The sequence below is a fragment of the Hypomesus transpacificus genome, chromosome 14 (assembly GCF_021917145.1).
Source record: "Hypomesus transpacificus isolate Combined female chromosome 14, fHypTra1, whole genome shotgun sequence".
NCBI classification, from domain to species: Eukaryota; Metazoa; Chordata; class Actinopteri; order Osmeriformes; family Osmeridae; genus Hypomesus; species Hypomesus transpacificus.
Genome location: NC_061073.1, coordinates 8,120,456 through 8,134,927, shown reverse-complemented (window position 1 = coordinate 8,134,927; position 14,472 = coordinate 8,120,456). Strand labels below are relative to the sequence as shown.

The 14,472-nt window shown below is 47.2% G+C and overlaps 1 protein-coding gene across 1 annotated transcript in view; it reads left to right on the top strand.

The window, feature by feature from the left end:
- Positions 1-13,364, top strand: part of LOC124476374 (protein piccolo-like) — a 40,468-nt gene extending 27,104 nt beyond the window's left edge. Inside the window, 15 exon segments of the mRNA XM_047033493.1 lie at positions 826-934; positions 1,177-1,244; positions 1,335-1,582; positions 2,258-2,296; positions 2,298-2,309; positions 2,418-2,548; positions 4,557-4,650; positions 5,721-5,792; positions 6,159-6,468; positions 6,951-7,145; positions 9,398-9,539; positions 9,833-9,894; positions 10,816-10,950; positions 11,112-11,257; positions 11,372-13,364. Coding sequence (XP_046889449.1) covers positions 826-934; positions 1,177-1,244; positions 1,335-1,582; positions 2,258-2,296; positions 2,298-2,309; positions 2,418-2,548; positions 4,557-4,650; positions 5,721-5,792; positions 6,159-6,468; positions 6,951-7,145; positions 9,398-9,539; positions 9,833-9,894; positions 10,816-10,950; positions 11,112-11,257; positions 11,372-11,515 — 1,907 coding nt within the window. The 3' untranslated portion in view covers positions 11,516-13,364.
- The last annotated feature ends 1,108 nt before the right edge of the window (positions 13,365-14,472 follow it).

The window sequence follows — 14,472 nt, the reverse complement described above, 5'->3', positions numbered from 1 at the left end:
GCACTCTGACTGGCCACTTTGCCTTGGGATTCGTGGATTGGGCTCAGTACGTCTAAGTGGATCCACTGTCATTAAGGAAGAGGATTCGGAGAGAGATTATTGAGCAAAACATGGACGTGTTATTGTTTGTCATTTAGTTTGCCTGAGTATTCCATTAAGCTGATGTTTTGTTTTGGGTGTTTATTCAAACCACTTGTGTCTGACGCTCAAGTCATGCCAGTATTATTGGACCGGGCACTCATTTCACACCCGAACGTTATATGTCCTCTCTCTGCATGAAGTATTGTAATTATGCAAATGTGATGTTTATGTAGCAGTGAAAGAGTAGCATTCAATTGGACGGTTTGTCCCTAGGTGCAGTAAGAGAGAGTGAGGAAGGGACAGAGAAAGAGAGAATAAGGACAATCGACAGAAATCGAAAATGGTTAGTGGCTGAACCAACGCTTTGTCGGGAACATTTAAATGCACACGGGAGAGTTGCATCGTAAGCAGCAGTCTCTGGAGACGAGCTTCCATTCGAGTAAGTGAAGCTTCGGCGCTGGGAGGAGGGTTTAAGTGTGCCGTGTATTTTTCCCCCTCCACACTTTAACTGTCATGTATCCCTCTGGCATGCATTTACAGTCTTCTCTACTGTGTGAAGAGATAGGGGCTTAGAGACAGCCAGCTGTATCAGAGAAGTGAGCTGCGTCTTCGAGCGCTCCCAGGACCATAACTTTCGACACTCCAGATAGAGGGTCTGCCTACTGATGATGGGCCCTATTATGCATTCTTAGCGACACATTCCAATTCTAAAGGACAGCCCTCTCTCCCCTGTCCTCTCTCCAGGAATGCAGGCGTTGGAGTGGAATGGGGTTCCGCTGACGGGCAAGACCTATGAGGAGGTGCAGTGCATCATGGGTCAGCCCTGTGCAGAGGCGGAGCTTTCTGTGCGACTGTGAGTGGGACCTCCCTCTTCTCTTACCTTCCCCTCTTCCTTCCCCTCCTTGCATTGTCGTCTCCTTCTCTCCTACTTGTCTCCTGTAGTCTTCCCCAAGCTCATAGTTTTGCTTACAAAACCAAGTGTCTGTTCCCTGGTGGTGAGTGTTCACTCCAATCCATAAGAGGTGGACAGTTTGATCGTGGTTGTGGTTGTGGCTGTCGATGAGCTGCTGATGGGAGGCTGCTGTGTGTTCTCAGGGATCTTAACATGCTGTCAGACCCCGACTACCCTCAGGCCTTGGAGCAGCACGCTCAGTTCAAGACTGGTAAGAACACACAGCCATCACAGGCTGGATCCTACATGGAAGCTCGACCGCTGACATCAAACTCTTCTCTGCGTATGTGTGTGCGTGAAGGTGAGAGGCAGCGCTCTCCAGGTGTGGATCCTAACCAACTGGCCGCCGAGTTGCAAAAGGTGTCCCAGCAGCAGGGTCCTGGGGTGCCCGGGTCGGGGGTCGGACCAGGGGGGATGGGGGTCCTCTCTGCGTTGGAGCGCTCCGCCCTCCTCCACTCAGGTGCTGGCTCGGGCACCTCCAGTGGCGTGCCCAGCCCTGGACAACCGGCCTCGCCCGCAATCAACAAGAAACAACGACACAGTGCTAAGGTAACTGACCTCGCACTCTCATCAAGTCTATACACTTAAACTGATATTGCGTCTACTAGTGTCCTACATAATGTCCCAGTTCTTCTAATCTATGTGTTAGTAAAAATAGACCACTGATCGTAGCTACAATTTTAAACAGTTTTACTCAAGGCTAAGCCTGTAATCGATATAAATGCAAAGTTATGTTGGTTTGTAATGAAAACCTAATGTAATGATATTTAGTGGCTATTGTGTGATGCTATGATGCTTCTCTTTGTGTAACTTATAACGAGAAGAGTGTGTTATTACAGCCATATGGTGACTGAGGACCCATCATTAATAAGTCATAAAGCTGTGTGAGAAAGGGTTAGAGAGAGAAAGAGAGAAGCATTTAAAGTGTTTTTCATCAACATCATTAACCTTCGTGTCTATACCGAGTGACATTTTCAGTCTATTAAACCCCTCATGATCACATGTCTCCTGAGACCTATTGAAGCAAGCAGAGAGCTGTGCTCAGCACTTCTGATACGAGGGATCATTCGTCTATTGACAATATGTATTCCTCTGTTGGGTCAAACATATCCTTACCCCTATATAAAACCCTGGATTTGAAGGACAGAAGAGTCAAGAGGCAATAGGGCTGATGCTGTGTGTGTGTGGTGTGCGTGTGTGCTGTGTGTGCGTTGTGTGTTGCAGTCGACGGAGCTATTGAAGCCACAATCTCACCCCATCACCGGGGGAGATCCAGGTAAGTCTGCTCCAGGTTCCAACTTGTGTCGTGTGAAGTGGAGATACAATATTCTCTGCAGGAACTAGATGAAGCTGACGGACCCTACATCTCTCTAACCCCCATCAGCTCCAGATCAACTATGACAGGAACCTGGGGAACCTGATTGTTCATGTTCTCCAGGCCAGAAATCTGGCTCAGAAGGACAACAACGGCTACTCCGATCCTTTCGTCAAAGTCTACCTGCTGCCCGGGAGAGGGTGAGGCTCTTATGTGTCTCGCCTTCGTCTCTCCCTCTCTCTCCCCCTTCGTCTCTCCCTCTCTCTACCCCTTTGTCTCTCCCTCTCTCTCCCCCTTCGTCTCTCCCTCTCTCTCCCCCTTCGTCTCTCCCTCTCTCTCCCCCTTCGTCTCTCCCTCTCTCTCCCCCTTCGTCTCTCCCTCTCTCTCCCCCTCTCGCATCCTCGTTCTGCTGTCTCTCTCTCTACTCCTCACACCCCAGTTACTCTTTCACTCTCTCGCGGGCGCACGTGCTGTCTCTCTCTCTTTCTCTCGTCTCTCTCTCTATACGTATATCTTTTTATATATCTCTCTTTCTCTCTCCTGCGCTGTCTCTCTCTCTCTCCTCTTCACTGCTCTTTTATTGACTGCGTGTCATATGAGATTAGCGCCGGGTGATGTGAGCACAGAGGATGCGCTGGAGATAGCAGACACAGATGTACTTAGGGACCATGGCACGCCAATACATAGAGTTGATTTGCAATGCCTAACAGAAATACAAGGTTTCTATTATTAGAAACGGACACACCACTGGAGTGTCACATGCTAAGGTATGTGTGTGTGTGTGTGTGCGTGGTCATGCGTGGTCCGCAGTGCTCTGTTTTTCAAAGCTTCGATGTTGCCACGAAGGCTCAGTCCACTTAGTGGATGATCTCCTTAGTATCATCTCCTCTTTCACCCCCGTATACCTCCTTCCATCCTCCTCTCCACGCCCCCTCTTCCTGAGTGGACTGTGTGGAAAGGACGATTGGATCGATAGAGACCTTATCGGGTTTTGTAACAGTATCTAGGTTACTCTAATGGCCCTTTAAGACCTGTTCATGAGATTACAGCTCCTCTTTTCGTCCCCTGCCCACGCACCTAGCATTATGACTGGATGGGGAAATGGTTTGGTTTATAGTTTTAAAACTGACTGTAACTGGCTGTGTGCACATTTTTCAGAGATAACTCAATGATATGAATCGCAGTTTTAGAATGTGAATTACGCTTAATGTTCGCACTGATTAGTCATTCATTCATCTGTTTATTGTATCCCCTAGGGTGCATTTGTCCTGCATTTCATAACAAACTAAGTACAGGCAACAACAACAAAAAACAAAAAGAAAAAAAACTCAACAAATCTAGTGGACCTCAGCTTTCTGTTCTTTACTGTTTTTCTTTTAGCTCCTTTCCTTTCTCTGACTGTTTCTTTGTTTTTTGCTTTTCTTGTTGTCTGCCCTCCTCTTACTCCTCTGGACTGTCTCAGCCAAGTCATGGTTGTCCAGAACGCAAGGTAGTGTGACCCTGCTCGGCTTTACGTGTGTGTTGCTTTTTTTGTTTGTCTACACCGCAATTTACGTGTCCAACGTGCTTATCTTTTTTGTGTCTGTCCGTGTCATTTGTTCCCTTTTACGTGGAAAAGTCACTCTCTTCTCATCCCATGACTTCACTTTCTCGTTTTCTTTCTCAATTGCTCTCTGTTTTTTTGCCTGGTGTTCACCTCTCTCTCTCTCTCTCTCTCTCTCTCTCTCTCTCTCTCTCTCTCTCTCTCTCTCTGTTCCTCTCTTTCTCTTTTCCTTTCCTCTGACACTTTTCTCTGTTTCTTTGTCACAACAAACTCATAATTGTCTGTTAGTGCAAACGCACTAAAGAACAGCAATGGGAGTTTTTTATATTTGTCCATCCAATTCATTTTGGACCCGATGTTGATATCGCAGTGCTGTACAGTATCTGATTGTCCCTTCATCCCTCCGCTAGAACGGCTCAAATATGCCCCCAAAACCCCTCCGTTGGCTCTTCATTTGTTAATTTCTTCTTTTAACAGAGACCTATGTCACAAGCAAGTCAAGACAATGCAAAACTCTGCTTGTCTTTCATCTATAATTTGAAAGAGATGTGATGTTTCTTGGTGCAAGTACTTTATTTTTGCCATACTGCATTGTATTCTGTGTGTGGTGAATTGTGACATTTTGAAGGGGAAAAGAAAACTTTCCGTTTGTTGTGACAACACAGTGCTGATAACAAGAGGAAAACCAAACATGCCCAGAAGACCCTGAACCCAGAATGGAACCAGACAGTGATCTACAAAAACATTCACCTGGAGCAGGTAGACAAACTCTCTCTCTCTCTCTCTCCTCTCTCTCCTCTCTCTCTCTCTCTCTCTCTCTCTCTCTCTCTCTCTCTCTCTCTCTCTCTCTCTCTCTCTCTCTTCTCTCTCTCTCTTTCTCTCTCTCTTTCTCTCTGTCTCTCTCTCTCTCTCTCTCTCTCTCCTCTCTCTCTCTCTCTCTCTCTCTCTCTCTCTCTCTCTCTTCTCAGACAGACAAACACACACACACACACACTCATCCCGTGTGTACTGCACAACATCCGGAACAATCTGTCATTGGATGTCTTTCTTCCTGAGCTGGGAGTGTGTCGTGGAGTGGGCCTCATCAGGGAGGCTGGGAACCCCCTCTGGGTCTTTCAATCACCCTTCCCATGACTCTCCTTAACGGCCCGCACCACCCCTCAGCATCTGAGCAACGCACACGCTGCTGATCACAGGAGAGGGTTCCCAAACGCAGAGGTTAGACGCCAAAACGGGAGGGGAGAGAGAGTGCACGAGTTTCCACGAGCGTGCCGCGTCTGTGTGCGACAGAGACGTCTTCATTCAGCCCGGGTTGGCAGCACGCCGCCTGTTATTGAGACGTGGAGGGATGGAGCTGTGGCCCGCGAAAAGAAAAAAGCAGGCTTTCCCCAACGGCGCTGGATTGATCAGGTCCTCAGAGCCTGCCGCTGTTCACCGTGTCTTTATGTTCGTCGGCCTGGTCCGATGCTGCAGTCAGTCAGTGGCCCTCTTCGTGCTGAAACATCCGTCTCTCCAGACACACAACACAAGCTCACACACACACACACCACACACACACTTTCTTGATCAATCATCAACCCCCCCCCCCCCCCCCACTGCTAGCAGATGACGGCAGTTTGGCACGCCTCAGGTTTGATTCAAAATAGTCCCACGCTCCCTCTCTCTCCACGTCGAAAGCAAGTGGCATTTGGTGCACAAGAGCCACCTCGAGTCACCTGGACCCGCACATGCAGTCACACACATGGATATACATAGACACAACCACTCCCACGTGCACACACACACACACACAGTCCCACTCACTAACAGGCCTGTCCTCCATGCTCCAGCTTAAGAAGAAGACCCTGGAGGTGACCGTGTGGGATTATGACAGATCTTCGTCCAACGACTTCCTGGGAGAAGTGAGTTTCTCACACACACACACACACACACACACACTGGCTTACATGTCACATAAACTTAGCATCCCCCCCCCCCCCCCCCCACCACGAATGCTATTTACAGTAATACCCTGTTTTTTCACTTGCCAAAACACTGCAGACTAATAGTCTTTGCCTGATCGCTCTGTACCACTGAACACCAGAGTTTCATGCCTGTCACTCTGTAAATCCTGCTTTCGTTCACCCAAAATTGAACTCCAACGTTATCAACCTTTACTTTTGCACTTATCTTCTCTCCCCACACTCTCTGGACCTTAGCCCTCGTTTGCCTGTTTACATGCCGTAGTTCCTTCCTGTTTCAGCACCTCCTTCCTCCCTGTTCTCCAGGTGCTGATAGACCTGTCTAACACAGCCCAGCTGGACAACACTCCTCGCTGGCTGCCTCTCAAGGAGCAGAGCGAGAGCATCGAGCACAGCCGAGCCCACCATGCTTCCCAGGGACCCCCAGGGTCCGGAGCAGGCCAGGGGCAAGGCCAAGGCCAGGCCCAGGGCCAGGGATCTACAGGAGGGCCCGGAATGGGGTTGGGACAGGGTGGTCCAAACCATGGACAGGGCCAGGGACTAGGGCCTCATGACTCCCCCAAGAACTCAGTGATCAAGAGTAGAAGCCATGGGATTTTCCCTGACCCAGCGAAAGGTAGGAGACCAGATGCTATATCCCTGTCTACCCCTTTACGATTTCACTCATCATCCCAGAAGTCGATTTGAGCAAAAACGAGCAATAATCAAACAAGTCGTTCTGATTAATGTTATATCAGATTGTTATATATTTGCTTTAGACAAAGGCAGCTGGAAAAGGCTTCAAAGTTGTTTTGTTCACAGTAATTTTCACATTCTCATTTTCACTCAGTTCTCATAGAGACGTAGCCCGTTGCCATGGAGATGTAATCACAGAAGGACACCTGCCCGACATAATTACACCACTTGTGCCCACTACTCTTTTCCCTCGAACGCATTCACTTTGTACTGACCTCAGGTGACTTGTGTGCCGATAGGAAAGACTGCAGCTCTTGTAGCGTGCTTTTCTTTTTCTCGTAGCTTAAAAACACTGATTTTGTCCCACGTCCCACCACCGCCACCCCACTCCCCCCCTCCCCTCCTCCCCTCCTCCCCTCTCAGACATGCAAATGAGCCCCCTGGAGAAGTCCCACAGCAGTCCCGGCAGCTCCAAGTCCTCCTCGGACGGCCAGCTGCGCTCCCATGGCCCGTCGCGCAGCCAGAGCAAGAGCAGCGTCACGCAGGCCCACCTGGAGGACGCTGGGATAGCCATAGCGGCCGCCGAGGCCGCCGTCCAACAGTCCCGCCTCCAACCAAGTAAACCCCGCCCCTTCCCCCGATGATTCCATCCCATGACATGCTTCCTCTCTCCCCGTGCATGCTAACATCTTCTTTCTACGGATCTCTCCTCTCGTCCTGTTTCGCCGTTTGCATTCTTTGCCTCGGACCGGCACTTCTGAATAAGCACGGTCCGATAGGCTCTTTGGTCTCTTGTTTGTTTGCTGTTCCTCCGGGGATGTAAAAGCAGATTTTGTTTAACTCGTAAGCCCATGGCAGCTTTCAAGTAAACCTTTGCCCGTGTTTCAAATTCCAGATCTAAACCCCAAACTCGTAATAATGTATTCATGAAAGTCTAAACTGTAGTTCCATAACTAAATGTCTGTGACAATGTGCTGCCTGCAGGGTATGAAGCTAAACGGGGCCACAGCATAACTCCACCTCGACAACAAATACTTATAGACAATCTTAGAACCTACACAGTTGAATTAAATGCACTGCAGTGTAGAAACAACACCAGCTAGAAGTTCCTGAGCCCCCGTGTGTCTAACTCTTCTAAACTCGTCCCAGTGGGAGTGATCGTGTGCCAATCCCAAGCTGCTGGTTTGTGGAACCCCCTCCTCCCCCGTGTGACTCCTCATACCCTGTCCCAGAAACCAAGCAGGGATGGCAAGCAGTCACGACTCTGTGGTTGTCTTTCCAGGAAATACCCTTCCTTGAGCTCGTTGCAAGATTGGTAACGATCGACCCAATGGTGTGGTTCCCCATGCATGAAGCCTCCCTCCTCGCTGTCGATGACACTTGAGGGTAGAGGAGGTTGCATTTATGTGGTGGGTGTGCATGTGTATGTGTGTGTGTGTGTGTTTGTGTGTGATATTTGAACCTTAAGAGAGAACGTACACACACACACACACACAGCAAGGCATAAAATATACCCCCCCCTTCCTACCCCATGAGAGGAACTGAAGTGTCAAGGGAAGGTGAGACAACAGGAGAGGAGAAGAACAATGAAACAGATGACTAAACGCACCGACTCGCAGTACTCAGTGGTGCAATTAAAAAAGATTCCAAACAAATACAAATTCCACATCTGTTTATTCCATAACCGCATTCATTTTTCGAGGAACCTCATTTGAGCTGTACATCATTCTGTGTGTCTACCAATGTATTTGACTTGGTTCGGTTTGCGTATTCCATGAGTGCATGTTGCTGATGTAGATCATAGGCTCACACGTTTTCCTTGAGGGAAGCCATCTTGCTCGTTCACCCCACTTCCTGGGTCTAAGTCAATGAGTGGCTGTCGTTTCTGAGCTTAAGAGACCATATCACGATCCAGGTCTTTTAAAGTCTCTGACTAAAAGGAGAGACTATGAACTCACTGTCACTTTAGCTCTCAGGAAACAGGAGCTGTGTAGCCGTTCTTTGTATAATTCCACTTCACACCCACCTCACCACTTCACCCCACTTTGAATATTCCATAAAACGCATGTCGAGAGGTAACCTATCAGATTAGGTCGGTGTCAAGTATAGGCTTATTGTCTATAATTACATTCATTATACAGAGCTTTTGGCCATTTTGCATTTGAATTGAGTTGCCTGTCAGAGTACTGTTTCACACTAGAACTATTCTTGGCAGCACATCACATTGAGGTTTTATTAACTAGAATGACACTTTATACTCTAGCAATACCCCTGGTAAACATATGATAGGTACTTACACTGTAAAATCTGAAGTTAGGTTTACTCAAATGGTTTTGATGAAATGTATTGCCTAAAGCCACTGGAGTTAAAGAACTGGATTAATTGAGTCAAATATACCTCATTTTGAAAGTGTACTTATTTAGTCATTTTTTTAGTCATTTAGCAGACGCTCTTATCCAGAGCGACTTGCAGTAAGTACAGGGATATTCCCCCCGAGGCAAGTAGGGTGAAGTGCCTTGCCCAAGGACACAATGTCATTTTTGCGTGGCCAGGAATCGAACCCACAACCTTCTGATTAATAGTCCGGCTCCTTAACCGCTCAGCCATCTGATGCCCAGATCTTGTGTACTTGTGTTGTTGCACGCCCAGAGTCCATGAGTCTATCACTCTGGCGTAAAGCTGAGTAAAGTTTCTGGTTTGAGACAGGATAGCCACGGTCGAAACTTAAAACAGAGCCAGTCTAAAGTCATTGGAGGAGACACCAGTCAGCCAGTGAAATGGATCCTGGGAAATGGAGTGTGACGTTGGAATAAATTGGATGAACCCGCTCACGTGAACCTATTTGATCTCCCCTCCTCTTGCCACCCCAGGACCAGGCCATAGGCTGGCCGATCTGTCAGGCTCAGTGGTGTCCTCAGCCCCCAGCCTGGTGGGAGACGGGTTCGGGGGGCTGGATGGGGATGACGGGCCAGGCAGCGGAATGGACAGTGCCATCTTCCAGGTTCCACGCATGTGAGTACATGCTACCCATGACACACCTCTGATACTGAACATTTACATTTAGTCATTTAGCAGACGCTCCTATCCAGAGCGACTTACGGTAAGTATAGGGACATTCTCCCCGAGGCAAGTCGGGTGAAATGCCTAGCCCAAAGACACAACGTCATTTGGCACGACCGGGAATCGAACCGTCAACCTTCTGATTAATAGCTTGACTCCCTAACCGCTCAGCCATCTGACCCCCCTACATCACTCGTGTATCCCGGGGCCCAGCGTACTGAAGGTCTGGTTGTGTTCTCTTTCAGTGGGAACACCATTCCCAATGGGACTGACAAGACCAGAGGACTGGGTACCCCAGAAAATGAAGGTCAGTGGAATAGCAGTGGATCGCACTGTTACTACTCAGTTCCCACACAGGTCTGCCAGAAAATGTGAGCCTGTACAGACAGTGAATCTACTGTGACTTGTGAGGCAGGCAGGCAGGCAGTGTTAATCCCCTCTCTGTCCATGGATATATGTTTCCCTCTGTTGGACAGACTGTGACATAACATCAACATGGCCCAAAAACGTTCAGATGCGTGGTAGCTGCATTCAATTGTGCACATGGATACACAAAGACAGATGTAATATTCTCCTGAGCTAAATTCAAAGTGTCGGAAATGCAATCACGGTCACTCAACAAAAACCAATACATTACATTCATCAGTGACTTGTGCTAAAAGCACACTTCTTTCCCACCGTGGGAGAGTGGTGGATATCACCTGCCTGTCATGCAATATCATTATCATATCTACGGTTTACATTGGGTCCCCCTTCTCTCCTCCAGTTTCTCCAGTTACACAGTATGACAAAGAGCCAGCAGCCAACTTAGTCAACAGCCAGGACACCGATACTTAGACAGGGGTTAGCGAGTCATTACCACGACAGCTGACATTTTACACTAGTGCTGTAAACCAGTGCAGGTTTAAACCACAGAAGGAAGTTCGGTGCGCCATTTATGGAACGTTCCAGTGAAACTGGAGAGAGAGAAGGCGCCCACCCTGGTTTCATTGTGCTACAGACAGTGTGTCAGTGAGGCACGGCTGTTCAAAGAAGAAGAGTAGGAGGCTCCGTGTTTCGCGGTATTCTCTTTGTGTCTGTTTGAGTCAGTGTGTTTGTCTCACCATACACCCCCTTCAATTACTTATACACCCCTTCTCTTCCTCACATTCCGATCCCCCTCTCTCACCCACTCTCTCCCCCCCCCCTCTCTCTTTATCTCTTGCTCTCTCCATGTCTCCTCTTTTAGGGAAGACCCAAGTGATGGGGGAGATCAAGGTGGCTCTGAAGAAGGAGGTAAAGACAGAAGGAGACCAGCTGGTCCTGGAGATTCTTCAGTGTAGAAACATCACCTACAAGTTCAAGAGCCCGGACCACTTACCAGGTGTGTGTGTGTGTATACAACTGAGTGTATAAGGTGTCTTGTGGTGGCAGCTACTGTTCTGTACTCCATCTACTAACGTCGCACACTAGTGTGTGTGCACGGTGCACTGTGTCTACCTGTGTCAGCTGCAGTGTGTGTGTGTGTGCGTATCGTGCCCACAGACCTGTATGTGAAGCTGTACGTGGTGAACGTGGCCACTCAGAAGAGGATCATCAAGAAGAAGACGAGAGTGTGTCGCCATGACCGCGAGCCCTCCTTCAACGAGACCTTCAGGTTCAACCTCAACCCCACGGGTCACTCCTTACAGGTAGGCCCGGACACCGGGACCTGGTCTCTCGGTCTGGTTTGGGAGGGCAGGTTTGGCTGCTTTTCCCCACTGTCTAACTTTCTTCCACTGTGCCCGCCTCCTCCTCTTTCCTAGCTCTTCTTGGTGTCCAATGGAGGGAAGTTTTTGAAGAAGACGCTCATAGGAGAGGCCTACATCTGGCTGGATAAGGTCGACATGAGGAAGAGGGTGGTCAGCTGGCACAAACTGTCGGTCAGCTCCACTCAGACCCACCCCTGAGGGGAATACGCTGAGCCAGGAGTCGTCAGGGGCCAGTGGAGGAAGAATGGACTGGAATTCCGGCGAGGTCGGAGAGATCGTGAGGAGGCACGCTTTGTTCATGTTTCATCCTAGGTCTTAGTTGGGGAAAAAAAGAAGAAGACGAAGAAAAAAAAGACCAAGCAAAACACAGACCACGGGCCGTGATCTGAGGGCCAGACACTGCCAGCACGTAATATGCACCTGATATGGGACAGCTTAAGCCTTCGTTCTCCTCCCTCCTGTGTCATCTCCTAGCTTGGGCCTGTGGTACAATATCCAAACCTCACAGAAGGCACCAATCAGAAGGCTGGAGCAATACCCCCCCCCCAGGGAGCAGAGATGTCATCACATCCCTTTTCCATCCCATGAGAACATCTTTTTTTCCCCAGGGTCCCTTCAGTGGGGGAGTGGATCCACATGTCTGATGGAAACGAGTCCTTTTTTTCTACAGTACATCTGAGATTTGTCTGTGTACCATGCATGACTAATGCTGACGATGACACAATAACCATCAACTCTGTGTGGGGCTTTGAAATTGACGTACTTTTGTCATGTTTTGGAATGTTGGACAGAGAAGAAATCTTTCTCATATGACACAGTTGGTTTTATGAAACAGCAGCGATGCTGTGAGGATGTGTGTATCCTCTAGTGGTTGGGAATGGCATTGCAGAGGAAACAGATAACGTTGACAGCAAATGGAAATGTACATTCAAATGTAGATATCTAACAGTGAAACTATAAATCAGAGAATGACACTATATCGAAATGAGTTATTTATCATGAGACTATTAACAGAGTTTTATCAAAGAGGAAATATCATATAACATATTTTATGAGCTGTCCACGTCTACAGCCATAGTGATTCATTCAGAGTATGCTATAAATAATCCATATTTTATGTAAAGAGTTGAGGCTATGAGTGGAGCACAGACAATCTGGTCCATTAGGTTCTGGTGTTATGCAGTTCTCTAGAATGTTGTTATGCAGGTACAGTGAATGTGGACCTACAGGAGCACAAGTGACTCATTTATGAGGAGAATAAATACCAACTGTATATAGGCCTTCAGAGCCTGACCTTAGTTTCACAAAGGTGAACATTGTAGAGATGTTGTGGTTGACATAGTTACAGTTGACAAAGAATGTCATCTCTCTTTGGAACAGCCTCTATCTGCCCCCCACACCCCTCTCTTGTGTCACTTGGAGGCACCCCTGGCCTCCAGCTGGTGTTTCACCACAGTCTGGCTGTGTTATGTGTGTGTATTACAGTTGTTGCACGTTGTCTGTGTTTTGTCTCAAAGATCAAAGAAAAAAGAGGGCGGGGGGGGGGGGGCTGTAAAATTGTCAAGTTCCTCATTTTGTCCGTGGTTCCAAACCTGTTTCCGAAACTGTCATTTGTTGTGGGTTCCTTTAACAACCACTTGTTGTATGCTGTTTGCTCAGTGTCAGTGACTCCAGAAACTATTGCAACACAGTGAACCAGCCTGTCTCACTGCCTCGGACCAAAGCGCTATGGCCCTGCGTGGCCCAGTAATACCGAACGGGCCCAGAACCATTCTGATGCATATAGGGTCATGGCCCAGAGCTGGAGTACAATGGACTACTGATGCATCGCTATAGGGGGGTTGCATGTCAACACCGCAATACAGCATAGTGAAGTGCAGCATCATCAGGTGAATACACACTGTACTCCCAGTTCTACAGCCAGTCTTTACTGTCAAAGCATATCATAGAGAGGTGTTGCAACCTCAAGCCCAGTTCCTATCAGAGGCAGCAACGGTAGACATTCAGTCAAGATGTCAGTTGGGCTCATACTGTTTGACAAATAAAAAGAGGGTGAAAAAAGTATATATATATATATATATATATATATATATATATCTACCTACAGTATAGCCAATATTTCATGAGAGGGACATGTGGTTGGTTTTACAGAAAATACTTGTTGTGCCAACCTTGTTTTATTACCAAACCCATAGGTTCTGTTGAAGTAATTCTATGCAACATAAATGTGTTTGAATGCGTTTTCTTAACATGTATTGTCAGTGACCATTTTGTCTGAAAACATGTTATAAAGAGAATTTACTGTTTGATTTTTAATTTATTTAAAAAAGAAAAGAAAATAGAATATAATATTTTTTTTACTGCCTAACAACTGTTACCATGTACATAAAGCTTGTGCACTTTAGTACTACATTGTTTTATTGTTTTCTTAAGTTCATGTTTTAGTGTCCGTCCAGGTTAGTGTCTTTATGTCAAAATAATATTGAATCATGTTCTTTGTGGTGAATGGAGGACTACTGGAATAGTCACAGTACTGTGCATTTCTGTGGCAAAACAAAATGATTTACAAAACAAAAATACGATGTCAATTATTGACAAGTAAGTATTTGTATTGCCTACGAATGCACCTCTATGGTGACTAACGTTTTGGTTTAACCACCATTACATGTCCCATACTTTTCAGTCTTAGGAAAAGAAACGCCTTCTTTGAACCCCCAGACTAGACTGTTCAACTCCCCCTTACAGTACAGGCTTGTTCTGATATATGTTGCTAGTAAATGTGATCTCATGCAACCATGTCTGTGATCGTGTGGGGTGTGAATGTGGTGTAGTTATTGAGTTAGTGTACATACAGTATTTATTTTCTACAGAGAATGAATGTTTATATGGTCTGAGATCGGAGCATGTGAGTGTCAAAAAACATAAGAATCTAACTATGACTGTACATAAATGTGTCTCTAGTTGTGTAAAGGGAAGTCAATCACTGTGTGTTGTCAACCCACTGGTATCTGTGCAGTCCCGACACTGATTATTGCACCAACATAAAGGGGAAAAAATATCTACTAAACTTCAATAATTGTCTGCAACTTTCTGTTCACACTGGATGTTGCATGTTTTTGTTGATGGTTTGTCAATATATTTTGCTTCCAGAATTA